Genomic DNA, 19,350 nt, shown 5'->3' on the forward strand with positions numbered 1-19,350 from the left:
TACAAATTTGTGTTTTTTTTTGACTTTATAACATAAAAAAACAGTTATTTTGTTAATAAATAAAGCTGAACATTTCAATGTTTAGCCCTTGGCGTTGCGCATGGATGTGTCTCATATGGTCTCTGTGCATCTTCTGCCGCTTTTACCATGGAGATTGTCCAGAGGATTTGTTGAGATTCATTCCTGCGGCTGAGTTTCATCATCAGATGAGGCAACAACGCTTTCAACTCGACGTCCGTCGTTCCACAATTGAGTGTTTTGCCGAGCACCACCACTATGAGGAACCAGCTGATGTATTTCCTATACAGCAACCTACTGAACGAAAAGAGCGTACTAATTCTAAAAAGGGCTGGAAAAGCACTTGCGAGCTTTTTGGCAATGTGAGTGTCCATGGGCGGAGATATCACTTAGCATCAGGCTAGCCTCCTGCTCGTTTGCTCCCTGTTATATAAAAAGAAAATGTTCATATTAGTTGCAAAGTATTTATATAACTTTGTATTATTTACAGAAGGTGTAAAGCATCAGTAAATTAATGCATGACTTTTTAATATTACCTACAAAAACCATGTGAATTGAAATTCAAACACCCACGAATCATCAATTCCTCTGCTCTGTGGGCTGTGATAAACTGAATATTAGGTAAGGGTATTAAGCGGTAACCTACGTAAATTAAAAACATTATTAGTTAATTTAACAGAATTTCTAATAACGGCAATTTCGTTTGTAAGCAATATTTCGTATACCTAGAAATAACGAGCGAGAATAGTCAGGCTTGACAAGGCAGTATGTCAATAGGGTTGATTGGGAAATATGTCGCTAATAAAGTAGCAAGTAGATTACGAGGTCGCACCAGATTGAGGCCGCAGCGCTGATCGCTTCCTTTAGTCTGGAAGTTGCTGATATAATTGACTAAGGACTGTCATTTCACTTTGGAATTTTAATGAAACGGTCAACTACGTCATTATTGGCAATTACGTTTTTATTATGGAGATGTTTGTCGTTTAAAATAACTTTATTATACAGACAGGAAGCTTATTGAAGTTACGCAGTTGTGTATTTGGAATTTAATTTCTTGATAAATTAATATAGAAATGAAAATTAGCAATTCTCGTATCTGCTTATCTAAATTGATTTATGATTTTAATCTAGTGGTTTTATTGGTTATTGGTTTTTCTTCCTTGCTTGGTTTAGCATTTTTCTTTACTTTTTTAAAAATTTTGAGTTCAGAAGTCTCAAAAGATTCAGAATATTATTTATAAGTACATTTCTATCTATTTTATCGAATCAATAATTAAAGTTCTGTAAAAATAGAAAACAGTGAAACAAATAGGTCATTCTTATTGCGTACATAGAAAAAATCGATATAGTATCGGTTCGAATTGATGATCACGGCTATGAGGATCGCATGCTTAACCTTGGTTACGACTTGGCGACTCTTGAGTCAACTCAAGGGTCGCGTGCTCAACTAATAAACTGATTCCCACACTAGGATATTCTTTTGTTATAAGAACCCACTTCCGAGGCAGGTAAAAATTACAATTAAAGAAAAGTCTCACAGGAAAAAGTTAAATAAAGCAAAATAACTATCTTATCTAGTAATACATCATGTGTAATGTATATAAATTACTAAGAATATTTAAAACAATCTGCCATAATGTACTCTTAATATAAAACTCTTTGAAGTGGCTCTTAATCTAAACCCTTTGCCCTGCAAGGTAGTGATTGGTGGTCCAATATGCAACGTATCCTTCGTGCTCAAATCAAGGATGCTATAAATTAAGATAGTGCATTGTTTATATCTATAGACAAACTATAACTAAGTTTTTAACAAAGTTTAAGTATTTCATTAGTCTAATTGCCGTTTACAATTTAATTCGTGATGTAGGTTTTCACAATAAATAAAATAAATCAATGGCGCTACCACCTTTTTAGGTCTGGGCCTCGGATTTCTGTATCTGTTTCATAATCTTTTGTTAATCTAATAGGCAAGTAGGTGATCAGCCTTCTGTGCCTGACGCACGCCGTCGACTTTTTGGGTCTAAGGCAAGCCGGTTTCCTCATGCTATTTTCCTTCACCGTTCGAGCGAATGTTAAATGCGTACATAGAAAGAAACAGCACATAGGATGAGAGGCCCACGCTGAATCCTCTAGGCCAACACTGGTCCATAAAAAATAAATAAAAACATTTTATTAACATTCCAATTATTAAGTTTTCTTTATAAACATTGCAGTTTTATAAATATAGAGTATATGTGTATTAATACCCTTTAATTATTATGTAAGTACATGCACTTATTTCTGTTTTACGTGTTACCGTTGTTCAGTTAATGGTTTTATAGGTTTCTCATTACTAAATCTTACATGATCGTGATTTTTGTGTCTTTTTTTTACTTTCTATTTTTAATGTATCATCTTTTTAGTTTAGTTTGTTTTTTTCTGTTTAGTTTTGTCTTAATAAATGTGTATAACATGTATTTTTGCACTACGATTACACGATTAAATAATGATCATTATACAGATACAGAAATCTGAGGTACAGCTCTAAAAGGTTGTAGCGCTATTGAATTATTTTTATTTTATTTATTTTTTATACTGGAAAATTAAATTTTTGGCCTGTTCATATGTTTATGATATAACAACCGCATACCGCATTGTAAAATGATTACATATTTTCTTATAATGTAAAATTCGTTTCGCGGCGTAATAACAAGTATGGATTTTAATAAAATTGGTCAAAGCGTTGTTTGTCAATAGTACTTACTTTAATGAAAAACTATATTTTTATAATCTGCCCAGATGCTTCTACAGCTATTTGTTTTTCAATATTAAAAAAATAGACGTATAACCGCTTTTAATAAATGTAAAGATATTTTAAACATTCAACTAAACTACCAAATAATAAAGTACTAAAAATTATGTTTAATAAAATGTATAGCTCTCTACGGTCACCACATTTAATATGTTGGGAATTCAGTGTTCTTTGATTTTCAGAGGAATTTCATTAAATCAGCTTCTACGTGGGCGGTGATTTGTCTTGTTATTTTTGGAAACAATTTCAATAATTCTCGCGAATTATAGACAGACTAGTTAAGTGTGAAACAATCATAAACGTTGTTAAGATGATGAAATACTCGAAGGATACAGATTTATGGCGCAGATTTTATGATGTTTTGTTTTATTGTACACAAGATTAAAGCTTTACACAACTAAGTTATGGTATTGCAAGCGATTATTATGTTTTTATTAAAACAACAATTCATCAAATATATTCTCTTTTGTATCAGGGTTTTAATACAAAAATGTAAAATGAAATAAAATTCAATACATTGTCTATTAAATCTAAATGTATAAAATTTTAACAATTTCCAGGGATGCCTGCCATTCGGCCTTCCCAATTCTTCTGCAAGTTTAACAAACAGTGATGTTTACAATTATAACCCTTATTGTAATCAAGGTAAGACTTATTTTATAAGCACTAACTAAATATGTCTATAGGCCCTGAAATGCACATGCGTCGGAAGCTCGGGCCTATACCGTAGCTTGTCTGTATCAGACGGCGCGAGACCGCTACGAGGTACGAGCGACTGCTACGGACCCGATAAAGCGCTCTCGCCATCGGAACTTTTAATACTTTTTATACGTTATAATTTTAACTATGACCTTTAATTCACTAACTTTCTACTTAAATTTTGTGACTTAATAAGTGTGTAAAATGGCTCCGTTACGAGTACCGACGGACTTTTCGGAGTTGGTGGACTTTTATAACTTTTCAACGCAGCATCCAGAGCGGCACTTTCGCCACAAGAATCATTCGCGCGACCATTCCAGGAACCACGTTGTGGACGCTTTGTCGAACTCCATAATGGAGGTGATAAATACGAGGTTTGTTCCTGAGAATGCTATGTTGCCTGATATGGAGCCCCTGTCGACTCATATGGATAGTCCATTCAGTCATGATAAAATGAATATAACTATGAACAGGTCGGATTTTGGTGTGGTTGAGGACGAGTTTATCTATAGACATAATAGTGCAATGACAGCGGTCTACTGTGTGGCTTATTTGCTGGTTTTTCTTGTGGGACTTGTGGGTAATTTCTTCGTTATTGCTGTGGTGTACCGCTCGCCCCGTATGAGAACTGTAACCAATTTCTTCATTGTGAACCTAGCTGTGGCTGACATATTGGTGATCGTGTTCTGCCTTCCGGCGACGCTTATGTCTAACATCTTTGTCCGTGAGTTGTAGTTTTATTTACTTAAATTAAAATATAAAATCACAAAAGATTTCGTTTTGTTAATTTAAAAGCTTTAAAATACGTTCTTTATTTAAATTCGTAGACTAACTGTCAATTTAAATTTAAACGCTGACGTTCTATTTAAACCCTGTTAAAGTTGTAGAAAGTTTTCGTCTGTAATTGGTGTGAAATATTTTAAAAGAAAATGTTAAATTTCAAATAGGTAACTATTTTAAGCTGTTTAATAATCGACAAGTCCGTTGGCAAAATGGCGAATATGCCGGACATTTTTGCGTCGTTTTTATTGATATTTTTGGCAAAGCGAAAATGTCTATCTTTTAATGCTTATCAACCCTATCTATTGTTTCGCTGGGAATCGAATTGAACAAACTATATTGACATATAAGTCGTTCTAATCGCCTCTGTGGCTCAATGCGACGTGACCTGAGATCAAGAACAAAACTACTTCGAGTTCGTCAAGCGCATTGCAATCTACATGAAAAATAACCATTTAAAAATGTATCTGCTTATGTTTCTCAAATCTTTGGGTAACGTTCAACAATCTTAAATTAGTTGAAGATAAAAACATAAACTTACAATTTCATTAGTTCCAATGGTATAGATAAACTTTTTCTAGGGAAAATAAATAACACAAGATGGGCAAAGTTGTCGTCAGAATCTGGATTATTTCTAAGTTTAGAAGCTTATATTTGTTGTTATTGCTTATAAAACGGATCATTTAAACCAACTTTTTTAATAAGTCAATTTAATTTTTTTAATTTATAATTTTTAGTTGTTTTTAATTTTTTCCTTTGATAGTTTACTTATGTTCTAATATAATTGATGTGTATGTGTGTTAAATTTGTTATATCATATTTTCTTAAATTTTTTTAAGGCATACACATTAATATAATCAACGAATAGGAAATGCTATTTCCGTATTTCCCGTAACTCAAAAGCCACTAGGATATGTAGGATTCGATTCACACTATCCCCTACTACTTCGGGTCAGCAATACCTACCAAACACTACTCGGATGTATCCCGCCCGCATTAAGACACTCCAGGGGATGCTTCGCTTTTTACCATTCATACCTGAATGTGATTCCCCTATCACCTCGACGTCCGCCGCTCCACGACTTTTTAAGGCAATTTTTTCCGCGCACAACCGCTATCCCCTAAAGTATTTCCGAACTAATTCGAGTTAGGGTCCTTCAAGAAAAGAGCGTACCAATACTTGTAAGGCCGACAACGCACTCGCGAGCCCTTTGGCATTGAGTGTCCATGGGCGACGGTATCGGTTAACATCAGGATTTGGATATTGGCGTTTCAAAGGAAGCGTGAATTTCAACTTGTTCTTGAGTATGTGACTTTCAAGTGACTATTATATTTACTTTTTTAAACTAAAAGTTCCTACTCTTTTTAGTCAAGTCAAAAATCATTTATTCATATGGGTAACACAATGGGCACTTATGAACGTCAAAAAAAAGAAATAAACATTAAATGCCTCTAATTTTACATTTCCTGCAAATCCTTCCTTTCAAATTAAGGGCGTAGAACATAAGAGAAGAACTGACAATAAACTCTCCGCCACTGTTTTTAATCGTAAATAACTTTTGTATTACACAACGTTTATGAGGATTAACGTTTATCTGTTGTATATTAGTTAAAACACTTTTTAAGCTAAAATAATGATGATGATGATGAAAATAGAGAATGCTTCCCTAAATAATGTTGTAGCTTAGTTTTTGTAATAAAGGGGCGTAATTGAGAAGCATCAAGAACAGCGTATCAGCGCTCTGTTCTTAAATTAGTCTTTAATACGGTCTCAATAAAGAGGGAGAAATTGTCATTAATGTATTGATTTCCATTTATGTATATTATTAAATATTGTTTTAAGCGATCAATTGAAGATTTTCGGTCCTTAAAAGTACTCAAGTTGTTAACTCAATTAGAGAAGTTGAAGGAATAACGAAAGCACAAAGGGAAACACCTGTTTCCATTATAGAACGAATGAAGCTCAATTTTAACGCACTCATTCACAGAGCGGGTCGACGTCCCTTTAAAATCATTACAAATGTAAGACTTATAAAGGAATTTTTTATTAATGACAATATTATTTATTACCTCATACTTTTTGGACTTAAGACATGCCGGTTTTCTAACGACTGATACGTCATACGAGTATGTTAAATGCAGGCGCAGAGCTTATTAATATTTATATATAAATAACAATAGAATGCTATTGTTATTGTTTATTTCACTTTACATAACAATAAGAAATGTTTTTAGAACTATCTCGGGTGAATTCTATTCTCATTTTTATAATTTCACCTTCGTTAGTAAGTATGCTTCGATTGCAGACTTCTTCACCTATTCTTGATTTTATTTTTTGTTCATTTCACGTAGTATAAAGTTGGTATAATCCATGCTCCGTAATTAAGTTAAATAAATGAACAGTTCTGTCAACAGCCTAGAGCGTACTGTAGGCACATTAGGAGGATTGTCGTAATAAAAATAAAGATAAAAGATACGGTGTCAGTGACCTTGGTTTGGACGTATTGGCTTTTGTTTCTATTAATAGATAAGCTTTTATTTCAGACAAGTATTTTGTTTGTATAAATTTGAGGCGGTTCTTTTAACGTGGGAATCATCCTCTTTAGCAGGGGCCGTTTAGTAAATAGCTTTATTGATAAAATGATTGCTTTTTGCGACGAATTCAATTAGTAAAAAATAAAATAAGATTTTATAAATAATATTAATAAATATATAGCAGTGTTGGCCTAGAGGCTTCATAACTTCAGGCTTGAACCTACGACTCTAATCCCTGAGGTTGTAGGTTCGATACCCGGCTGTGCACCAACTGTTTTTCTTTCTATGTGCGCATTTAACATTTGCTCGAACGGTAAAGGAAGACATCTTGAGGAAACCGGCTTGCCTTAGAACCAAAAAGTGGACGTGTGTAAGGCACAGGAGGCTGATCGTTCTTGCCTGGTGGATGACAAATGATCATGAAACAGATACAGAAATCTGAAGCCCAACCCTAAAAAGTTAGCGACACTGATTTTTTGACTAGTAATTATGAGAATATAAACTTAACTAATAAAGTAATTATAAATGTACGTTAAGAAAGTGATATAATCTAGTTCTAGTAATTCAAAGACACAGATTAAACAAACTTTAACATCACATTCACCAAATTATTAATAAACAACTCTTTGATATTATAAGATTAAATTAATTTTCCGAATGTAAGTTTGATGTAATGGAATCTCTGCATCAATTTGCTCCGCTGGGAAGCGGCAAGGTAGCAATAGTTGTCAAAGTGATCACAAACTGTGGTTTGAGATAACGTCACCGATCAAATTGCTCACTAAACTTTATAATTATTATAGAATTAGGTAAGAAAATATTTGGCACCTGCCTTTTTATAAACGTATTATAAGTCCCAACTGCCTCTTTTATTATTTCGATTATATTTTATGTTCATTTATCCTTGTCACTTTAAAACTCCATAGCGATTTGAAATAGTTAGTTTGTATATAAATAAATCAATGGCGCCACCACCTTTTTAGGTCTAGGCCTCAGATTTCTGTAACTCTATCATGATCATTTGTTAATCTAATAGGCAAGTAGGTGATAAGCCTTCTGTGCCTGACGCACGCCGTCGACTTTTTGGTTCCAAGGCAAGGCGGTTTCCTCACGATGTTTTCCTTCGAGCGAATGTTAAATACGTACGTAGAAAGAAAGTCAATTGGTGCATAGCCGGGGATCGAACCTACGAACTCAGGAGGGGAGAGTCGCACGCTGAAGTCACTAGGCCAAGATTATATATAATTAAGCGATTTTAAAGAAACTTAACGTCTCTACGAAATTATGTTGTTTTCACTTTTAATGTTTATTTCTGTGTTACATAGAAATTTATTAACGTTCTTCGATTTCATTTCATAATGAGTATTATACAATATATTTTTAATTAAACAAGTGTACAGTATTAACAATTTTCTTAACCTACATAGTAATAATAATTGAAAATTAAAACAAAATTTTCAAAGTTTGGTAACTGCGGCAGGTGTTCCTTAGTTTCTTACTTCATTATCCATGTTCTTTTTATATATTTTTAATAGAGCTGCTTGTTAGCAAGAAGGCCGCCTGTTATCCTTCAATATATATCATAATAAATATAATATTTTGATAAACCTTGTTTGGTTTAATGATAGTGAGTAACACCCCCTTTAAGAATATGTCTAAATATTGAATATCGTCTAAAAGCAACGTACCCATCTCATAAATATTAAACAAGCAAAATAATCAGACTCACACCGTGGAGACAAATAACGGCGCTTATATTAGCTTAATCTTGTGGAATAACTGCACAACAGAAACATCGCATCTTTATCCTAATCTGGGGCTCTAAATCTATATTGTTATCGTACTTTGGGGCCTCCAATGAAAAAGAAAATGATTAAAGGGATGCAAGCTGTGCATAAGTTTTCCGATACTGAATACACGGTAAAGCATACGTTTTGTAATGGCCAATGACAAAGAATTTTTGACAGTAAAACTAGGTTGGTCAAAATAAAAGTTGGTTTATTTGGTATTGGTAAAGACGAAGCCTGGTATAAAAATGCCTGGATTTTTTGCTAAACGGTTTTTAAATAATCAACAGATTATGTATTTTATATAATATCTAATTAATCAAACGAGTTTAGTGTCAATACAATAAAAAAAATTAAACTACATGTGGTATTGTATTAAAAATGTTAAGTAAGCAGTAAAAAGGCAAATATTTTTTGTGGTTTTGGGCTGCAAGAGCTTTATTCCGCCCCTGGCGAATTCTTCAGACTTTCACGCGCCTTTGAAATTCGAACTCTGTAATAGAATACTGTGCAAATCCCTGCCACTGTGAAATTTAAGTGTCTCCCACAAATTGGTTTGTTTGCACAAATAAGAAGAATGTACGTGACAGCATGAACTGTACGGGCATCGAATTTAGATTTTAAAAATTTAATGTTTTTCGAACGGCTTTTTCGATTACGATTTACGAAAATGCCTTCGACGAAAAAGAGGTTTTGAGCATTTCAAGACTAGTATTTAATTATGAAGATAACTGCTAAGGTTTTGGATAACTTAAAATTCACATTTAACTGAGTTTAGAAGAAAGTATTTGTTACAAAATAATATGTTCTTACCGCCGAGCCCAATTTCGTTAAATATACTTTTTAAGCCATCCAAATAAAAAGAAAATTGACGACTTCCTTATCGGAGATAACCAACGTAGACGCCAGACATGTCAATGTCAGTATTAAGTACTTTAAAAATTGTTTTACTTTAAAGGATTTCAATTGAATTAACTTTTTTTATTAAACGAGTATTTATTTTATGTTTTTAATGAAAATACACATATAAATTAAATATAATTATGAAATCAATATAATGAATTTTATTTTTCATTTTATTAATGTTTTAATTGTTTTTAAAATGAATCATAATGTATAATTAATATTATGTGTGGCCGTGTTGTTATTCCCTTAATGTATTGAACATAAATATTCCTACGGCATATTTTTATACCGGCAGTGTCCTTAAAATCAAATAAAGGTTGTTATCCGCTGTCACGTATTTCGGCAGTTCGTTGACACGTAACGCGAGATATCCACTCAGTTGGAAAACAGCCGATGTGCTAATGGTGTTTTAGTTGCTACAGTATCATATGTTACAAATCAACTCGTTATATTTCATATGCACGTAGTACAATTGATAGGACCAATAAATTACGTTTGCGACCTGGTAAATGATTGATTTCTTTTAGGCTTAGGCTTAGGATTTCTTCGTGGTTCTAATATCTTTTATTCTTTTTATATATTTTTTTTTTTTAATGGTTACTATAAATGTCGCAGCCAACTACCTTAATTAGCCGTTCAATTAACAGCCTAGCCGTTTAACTAACGGCCTGAATGATATTGAGCCATTTGATAAAACAGCTAGGCAAATGACTTGGATCGATGACGTTTCATCATGGCTAGGCAAGTAAGCCTGTTGACTGTTAATTAAAATTTAATTCCACTTTCTGCCACTCTCAAACTCGAAACGAAACTCTTCTAACTGTCAATATGGCGTCGGAAAACCACAATTTTGATGGTGTTTTCCAAAGTTTTATGAAAAACAACAAGTACAATTGAAGAGTGTAGTAAAAATAATAATGTGAATTTGACTTAAGCAATTAAATTAAATTTAAAAGAAATATTTTTTAATATCATGTTTCATCTTTTTTATTTAAGCCAAATAATGACTGTTTACAAACATCGTACAAATGGCCTAAGCATTAGCCATCCAGTTTATTAAATGTGTAACAAAGGCTACGGCTGAATATCTTTCAGGCCGTTAGTTAAACGACGCCGTTTAGTTAAAAGGCTAGGCTGTTAATTTAACCGCTAATTAAGCTAGTTGGCTGCGACATATATAGACTAAAAGTACAGAAAACTCCATATAACAACTGAGGGGTTTAGCCTTGGTGCTTGAAGGGCTACATCACAGTACACAGATACTGACAGATAATAAACTAAAGAGTTAGATAGAGATAGAATATAAATACAATTAATACAATGTTTATCAGGATGATTAAATGTCGAGTAAATCTTAATATTTAATAGTTTAAGTCAGCATTTTTTTGTGATATCGGGTAGTCAAAATAAATGTGACGGTAAAGATGTAGCGCCAAGTATGACTCCCGTATCTTAGGTTAATATTCTAATTATAACCTCACCTTACAAAATCGTTAGAAAAAATCGGTTTACAACTGTTGAATCTAGAATTAAGTTAGGCTTATGACGTATCTTGTTTGGTTTGGTGTGTAGACTTTAAGTTTGTGTTTAATTGTCTTATTTCAATCATTTTTATCCCAGTTCACAGTTTAATAAAAAACCTGAAACTTTATAGACATAACAAAGCGGTTTTACCTTTCTTTTATTTCAATCTTTAAAATATTAATTGAAGTTTCCATCCTTCGTCGTTAAGAAAACTTTGGGTTGCCGATTAAATTTTTAATTGCGGTGGTTAAATCGTTTTTTTGTGATGACAAACTTTTATTGTACACTTGTTAATCTATTATTCTTTACGTTAGAATAGATTGTTGTACTTTACTAGGACAATTAAGATTTATCACAGTAATTAGTGCAATTATAGACAAATAAAAATAAAACATTTTGAGTAGTCTTTAGAGCGCCCATAACCCAGTTTTAGAGAAGATATGCGAGTTATAATGTCTTATTATAACAGTCAAATCGAAGATGATTAATGAGCCGGAGTCGTAAATTGTTTTTCATATGTGCCAAAATATGCCAACTGCCTCAGGAGGTGAACATTTGAACGATGCTTTATTCGATACAATAGGTATTTCATATAAATGATTATTTTGGTGATATCTCACATAAATTGGCTACATTTAAATTATAAGATAGGAAGCGCTTAAGGAAAAACCCTTTATATAAATAAACGCTTCTAGGTGAAATGGGGTCGTCGTTTTGAAGCATTAATAAAGCTTGTTTAAGCTACCTCTTATACACTTATCCTAACTTGTATTCATACATAATAGTTCTTTATTATTGGGAATAACATTATGCATCATGTTCGAAATACATAATTTTAGTTTCATAAATTTTGATGGGGGTGATCTAAAATATACCTCGGTCGATCGTCACATTTAACATTTTAACCATTCTACCAATTATAGTTGTTAGTAGTTACGTCCTCAATCTTATAATTTTGTAGTGAGTGTTTTGTGACTACTGTAAAGCTAGGTATCATTATCAGTCTAGCCATAGTATGTGCCTTTCTTGATAACGTCTTATCGAATCGCGGAATAAGTATTAAATACGATATATATATATATATATATATATATATAAATGAATCCCTATTTCCCTTGGTCACAGCGTCACGCGTGAACGGCTGGACCGATTTCGCTAATTCTTGTTGTGTTTGTTATTGTCAGAAGGTATGAAATTAATGAAAATATATATAATAATTATGAAAGTAATCCAGACAATACATTAAGCATTATATTTTGTTTCTGAATTATTTTTTAGTTAATTATACCAATTCGAAATCAATATTTATAATTAAGACAGGACAACGTGTGTCGAGTCCGCTAATTTTAATATAAAATTGTGTATTGACAGCTACCGAACCGTTCTTTGTGGTACACATCAATTATTAAAATCTTTTTAAATCAGAATATTTGTATATTTATTCAAATTGTAAAATATGTTAAAAGGTCTGTATATAAAAACAATCTGATAGCTTCTATCTCATCAGCTAAACTAGGTTAAAATTAGTAGGCAATAAAAAAGATTTTTAATGAGCTGCTAGTGAATAGCAAATGAATACCTAAGTGTAATAATTTTATTCATAATTAATTTTAGTTGGTTTTAGTGTAGATACATTTTTCAATTAAAGCAGTGTTGACCTAGAGGCTTCAGCGTGCTGCTCTCACCCCTGAGGTCGTAGGTTCGATCCCCGGCTATTCACCTACTTTCTATCTATCTGCACATTTAATATTCGCTTAAACGGTAAAGGAAAACGAAGCGAGGAGACGGGCTTGCCAGACCCAAAAAATCGGCGGCCTGCATCAGACAAAGGACGCTGATCACTTACTTGGCTATAGATTAACGAGTAATCATGAAACAGATACAGAAATCTGAGGCTCAGATCTAAAAAGGTTGTAGCGCCACTGATTTATATTATTTTTCACATTTTTGGGTTACATTATAATAGTAAAACCTCAATTGTGGAATTATTGAAGAATATCAAAAACGTACAACTACTTATTTTGCTAAGATAAAAAGTCTAAGGGTTTTAGACGTGTTTTTTTTTGCAGTATTTACTTGACCATTTTCTCGTTATCTAACGTTACAACATCTGACTTAGAAAATAATGTAAATCGAGCATAAATATGTTATATTTGATTTAATAAATAATACTATTATGTTATATTTAAAGCATGAATCATTTATTCCTTGTAACAGTACTATTTACAAAAGGTACCTACTTTAATACAATTTTTTTTTAGGGACCTTCTAAAAAGTAAGGAGTCCTTTACTAACAGGCATCTCTCTAAAGCATTTGCTGCCTATCTTTCCCACCAACTTATGTAACCTCGTCAGTCCAGTTAGGGCCATCGTCAACCTCTCTTTCCTATCCCTGGTAGGCCTTTCCACCTTGTTATCTTGTTGGTTTACCTATCATTGTTCATGCAACCGGTATTAATCAATAATTTTGTCTTATTTCTCTACTTCTTATATTCTTTTGTCCTTTAAAATAAATAAATCAATGGCGCTACAACCTTTTCAGGTCTGAGCCTTAGATTTCTGTATCTGTTTCATGATCATTTGTTAATCGAATAGGCAAGCAGGTGATCAGCCTTCTGTAAATGACGCACGCCGTCGACTTTTTGGGTCTAAGGTAGACCGATGAGTTTTTCCTAACGATGTTTTCCTTCCTTCATCTTTCGAGCGAATATTAAATGCACACATAGATAGGAAATCCATAGCATAACTTGGGGATCGAACTTATGACCTCAAGGATGAAAGTAGCACGCTTACACTACACACACTTTTAAATTTAGTACACCGCGTTGCATTTCTCGTTGACAAGTTGTTATTTTTTTATAAATTATTGACGTCAATAATTGACGAAAGATCTTAAAAAAATTTAGAATGATAATAAATTATTTTTTTTTTTATGAAATCTTAATTATATTACGTATATCGTTTTTAATTTGGTAACGATATTTAATGTCCCTTTAAAGTTATTAAATACGATATATACGATAATGATATAATTGTGTGTTCCATTAGAAAACCTGTTACAATCTAGCACATACTATAAATAACGTTTGAGACCATTATTGCTTCATACGAATGGTTCCATTGTCCCAATAACAGTGCATTTACCTAACCACGGTTTTAGGTTATCGATGGGCACTTTGAGTATTTATTACGTGTTTTATATCCTTCGTTAATAAACAGTATATTTAAGATACTTTTAGGAATTTTCTATTTTTCCCGCTGATTAAGGATTCGTTTATTATTATGACATTTTGTTTGAATGTGTCAAGTGAAGCGTGGCTTTATGGTTGCAGTTCCTTACATGCAGATTTGAAACCAAAATCTTGTCAATAAATAAGATTGGCGGAGTTTTACAATTAAAAATAATTTAATCTTTATTTTTTATGAATATCAAAAAGAGATATTTGATGGTGGAGAAAGGAGACTGACTGATTCTTAAAATATTAACAGTAAAGAGCCAGTGCGGTTACCGGCAGCTCTTTTCTCTCTCTTGTTATTTCCTATTAATATGGTTTACGTTAACAATATGTTCAATGAAAACTTCCAGGTATACATACTATATAATCACAAGATACTATGTCAATTAATATTTGATGGGATATCTTAACCCAACAATGATAATTACTGTAAAACTAAATAATTCATATGTATTTAATAATTTTACAATATTTAGAAAATCTAACCTAGTATATTGACGGTTTGATATGCGAAGTAATTTATAAAGTTATCGCTTAGTTTCGTCAGAGGTATCTTTATTTTTGTAGGAACCTTTTCACATTTCGTGTGAGTGATGGATATGAAAAGGATACCTTAAAGACCTTTTTAAATTGTACGCGGTCAAAATATATCTCAAAGGATTGTATATAACAAAATTAGTATAAAATTTTATTATTAGTTGTTCGTTGTTGTATTTCTAATAACCATAGATTAAAAATGGCGTTCGAAGGGCCATAAAACATGAATTTATATTTGACAAACTGGTTTTGTTATATATTATAGATAATTAAATTACTTTGGTTATATACGATAATATTATTTATACGAGGAACGCTTAGTTAAACATACACATAGGGACCAAACTATTTAAATTTATTTTAGTTTTTTTATTATTGTTATCTACGTAGGTTAATTTTTAATGATCATTATCTTTGTAGGTCATATTAAAGTTATAATTTTTTTATTACAGTGAAACTTAAATTAATATATTAGAAGGTAAAAAATGCAATAACAAAACCTATTATTGTTATATCAGGAAAATAAAAAAAGTCACAAAAGATAAGTAAAATAATAACAAGTATTTCCTCAGATAAAATTGGACGTAATTTGTCGATGTCCACTGAGCGAGGGCTATGGAAGAAGTTGTATGGTACGATATTTCAAAAATGCATTGGAATATATAAAATTTTATATATAATATACACGATTTACTAGATTATAACGGGTTTTAACATCACAATTTTAATATGAAAACTATCCTGATGGACCTCGTGATTTCAACAATCATGATTATTGTTTGACAGATTAAACAATAAAAAATGTTATCTTTTGGGGCAATGTTTAAGGACCTATCCGGTCGCTAAACTCCAAAAAAGTACATTGTTTCTTTCAATTCTTTCTTGTCGTTTTGAAGTAGGGTCAATGGAAAAAAATATATGGTGGAGCTGAGTAGTATCCATTTTCTTCGCCCGATAGAAAACATTTTGACACTTTCAAATTCATTTTATGACGAAAATTTATAGAGAATAATTTTTTAAATTTACACGATATATTTTATGGCAAGCGAAGTAATTCATTTCAGAAAAAAATTGTAAAGTTATGTTAATTTAATGTTTGATATAACTAATTGTTATTATTGGCCGGCACGCTTCAGAGCTCCAGCTCTCCATTACACCGCAGTCCACCACGAAACGCTGACACAGCAATTCGTGCTGGGATAGAGCCTTAATAAAGCTTTAGCTTGGTTAAAATTATTTTTGACACTATTATTAACATAGTGGTAGAAAGCAAACGCAATGGTAGAAAACAAAACGTAGTAAAACGTCTTGCCAAGATACAAAATCTATGTGTATCGTAAGTCTTTCTTTATAATTAAACACACCTTATTTTTTCTGTTATAACTTTGTCTATTGTGTCTCATTAATCAGTTGGCATCGCAAAGCCAGCAATCATTCTAGCCAGATACAATCCTCGTAAAGCTACGAGCTATGAGAGATTACACCACTTGTAAATATGTACAATAATGCTACGCCGTAGACAAATCTTTAGTTTTAAGATATTTGCTATTATTGTGTTCAGGAGGTCTTCGAAAAGATAAGACATAAGTATTAATAATGTAAAATGAAAGGCTAGACATTCTTCTTTTGTTTTCGTTCGTTTATCGATGTTATGAGATGTACGTATATTATGTAAATGGTATATATAAACCCTTTATATAAAACCTTTGGGAGTACAATTGTTAACACAGCCTGTACGGTAACCTGTACTTTATCTGGAAAATATTTATTTCACTTGGGATATATATTTTTCAAGACTCAAAACGAACAGAATATAGATGTGTTTCGGTCAAATGACTAAAATAAATTTTTGTTTTGAAAATTAGTAAAAAGAATATAGGTACATAAATACAATAACGTTTCGCTTTCTCATTTAAAATCGAAACTAAATAATTAAGAAATTAAATTTGAAAATGCCGCGAATATGGAAAATACGAATCAATCTTGGCGAGAGCAAATTGGTTTACCTTTTAATCTATCCGCAGTTGAAGACCGGGATTGGATTTGACATTTTATACGAATGTTTTGGAGTAAGCCATGGTTCTATGGCTTAAAATGGCACGCTCAAAAGGAGGTATTCATAATAATTTCCACGCACCTTTTTACATTTATAAAATCTAAATTAGTCTAAATATACTATTAACTTTCGTCTCATACTGTCAAATTGTGTTTAGGCTGTCATGAAAAGAGACAGGTGAAAATTTCAGTTATAACGATATATATATTTTTTACGAATAATAAGGTGAGTATATACCCAGTGTAAAACACTTTTGCATTGAGATGTATCTATTTAATGTAAGAAAACCATAACGGATCACACATAGGCATAGACATATATTTCATCTCGACGTCCTTCGCTCCACAACTGAGTGTTTCTTGAGGCAGTTCTTGCCGCGCACCACCACTATGTGGAACTAGCTGCCCACACAAGTATTTTCGAACCAATTCGACTTAGGGTCCTTCAAAAAAAGGGCGCACTAATTCTTAAAAGGCCGACAACGCACTCGCGAGTCCTCTGAGAATGTCCATAGGCGGCAGTATCATTTAATATCAGGTGAGACTCCTGCCTGTTTGCCCCCTGTCCTATAAAAAAAAAACATTTATGTATTGCACCAAATTGCTTTGCTTTACATAGTACGCAAAGGTCCTATAGCAAGGATAACCTGGAGTAACTTGTGGTTACTGGTAGAAAGGCACATGACCCTCAGGCCGATACCTCACTCACTGTGCTGACTAAGTGCCCTTGCAGTTCTTAGTTTTACAAACACGCCATAAACAAGGCCATAACAAGCAATGGAGGAAGAAGCATCACGAAGAATGTGACTAAAGAAGAGAACTCCTCGATGCACATTCACACACAAGTAGCTACGATTCCGATATCATTACCCTTTTTACTGACAAGTAGGTGAGCTTTCTCACTACAAATATAATTGCCCTGAAAATCGAACCAAGCATTGCCTTAGTAAATTCGCTGTAATACTTGAGTTATGGAGGTCATTAAAAGAGCCATTTTTAATTTGTTATAAAAAGTTTTTATTATTTGTTGTCTTTCATACAACTTCTAACATTACGAAATACTCAGTAAACACATATCTGACAATTAAGTATTCAAGAATAAGCAGTTCCCTCTAAGTTGTTAGTGGAAAAAGCAGTCACAAAGTAATGTGCCCTAAATACGTCAGTAACGAAACATTACGAGTATAAAGAGCATAGAAATATGTATGTTTATATGAAAACTATTTTATTTTCTGTTCGTTACAAACATGAGCATTACGCATTTTGTCCCCTTTAAATATACGTGGTTTTAATGATAATTGAATGCATAACGTTGAGGTGTTCGGTTAAAATAAAAATACCAAATAAAACAAAAGAAAAATATTTTTCTATATTATACCTTTCGTATGATATGTGTGATTATGTTAAACCGTTAGTAGCTAATATATAAAACGTACTATGGTGGTGCCAACCTATTTTGATATAACAAAAGCTTGCCGACACTTGCTACAATCATACATAAAGAAAAGAAAATGCGACAGGCACTTAAAGTAAAACATATATAAACAAAATTAATGAAATTACAAAAAAGTAAATTCAAAGTATGACAGGAGAAACTTGATGTCCAATCTCTTTAAGCGTGTTTAGGTAGTCCTGGTATTGTAATTTTATCGTTATAGTTAACCACCTATAGTATGACAACAGTACTTTAATTCAAGGGTAGCTTATGGTGTCATCATAATTAAATAAAAGTGAGGTAGTTATAAACATTAAACCATAGAGCGTAAGGCCACATTTTATTTCACGCAGACGAGATTAGCTTCTGAAATTTATAACAAGCTAAAAAAATATGAACCTTCAAAACCACTTCCCGCTGAGAAAATAACTCTTAACCAAAAACAACCAACCGCAAAATTGCATGAAGCAATACAGTCACATTCACTTGCTCATATATTGCACTTCTTCACTCGAGTGTACGCCGGTTCGATGACCGCCGCTCGATACTCAACCACTGGGTAAATGCAGAAACAAAACATGAAGATATATCATAAGGCATACGGTCAAACTAAAATGATATAAACGATTTCCCATAAACAGGCCTATAAATAATATCTTTATTTGATTGTTATTTGCGCTGATTTTGATAGCAGTGACGTTTATAAATAAAACGAGATGTGAAGACAGTACGTGAATGAAAGAAAATTTCTATAGCAATAGAAACAACTTCAACAACAACAACAGTAAATCAATTTTGAACATAATCATACTCAGTAATAAAATCATTTTAATTTTAGGCTATTGTATACTGCTTGTACATGTGATAATTTTTGTGTAAAAGTAATAAAAATATGAGAGAATTTCGAAGGATACATCAATTTTCTACTTACCGAAAATAGATAAATTAATTTGAGTGCTGTAACAATATAGGTATTTTGGTTATATATAAAATATTTAATAAAATGTATTTAACCGAATGAAATGGCTGGCCCAACCATGATTCGTT

At 32.4% G+C, this 19,350-nt stretch overlaps 1 protein-coding gene across 1 annotated transcript in view; it reads left to right on the forward strand.

Moving 5' to 3' along the window:
* Positions 1–3,712: 3,712 nt before the first annotated feature.
* The window catches only part of LOC123711889 (neuropeptide SIFamide receptor-like), an 81,104-nt gene continuing 65,466 nt past the window's right edge, over positions 3,713–19,350 (forward strand). Inside the window, exon 1 of the mRNA XM_045664739.1 lies at positions 3,713–4,232. Within this exon, the coding sequence (XP_045520695.1) occupies positions 3,713–4,232 (520 nt within the window). The remainder of the gene's footprint in view (positions 4,233–19,350) is intronic.

This window comes from Pieris brassicae, chromosome 7 (genome assembly GCF_905147105.1).
Source record: "Pieris brassicae chromosome 7, ilPieBrab1.1, whole genome shotgun sequence".
NCBI lineage: Eukaryota > Metazoa > Arthropoda > Insecta > Lepidoptera > Pieridae > Pieris > Pieris brassicae.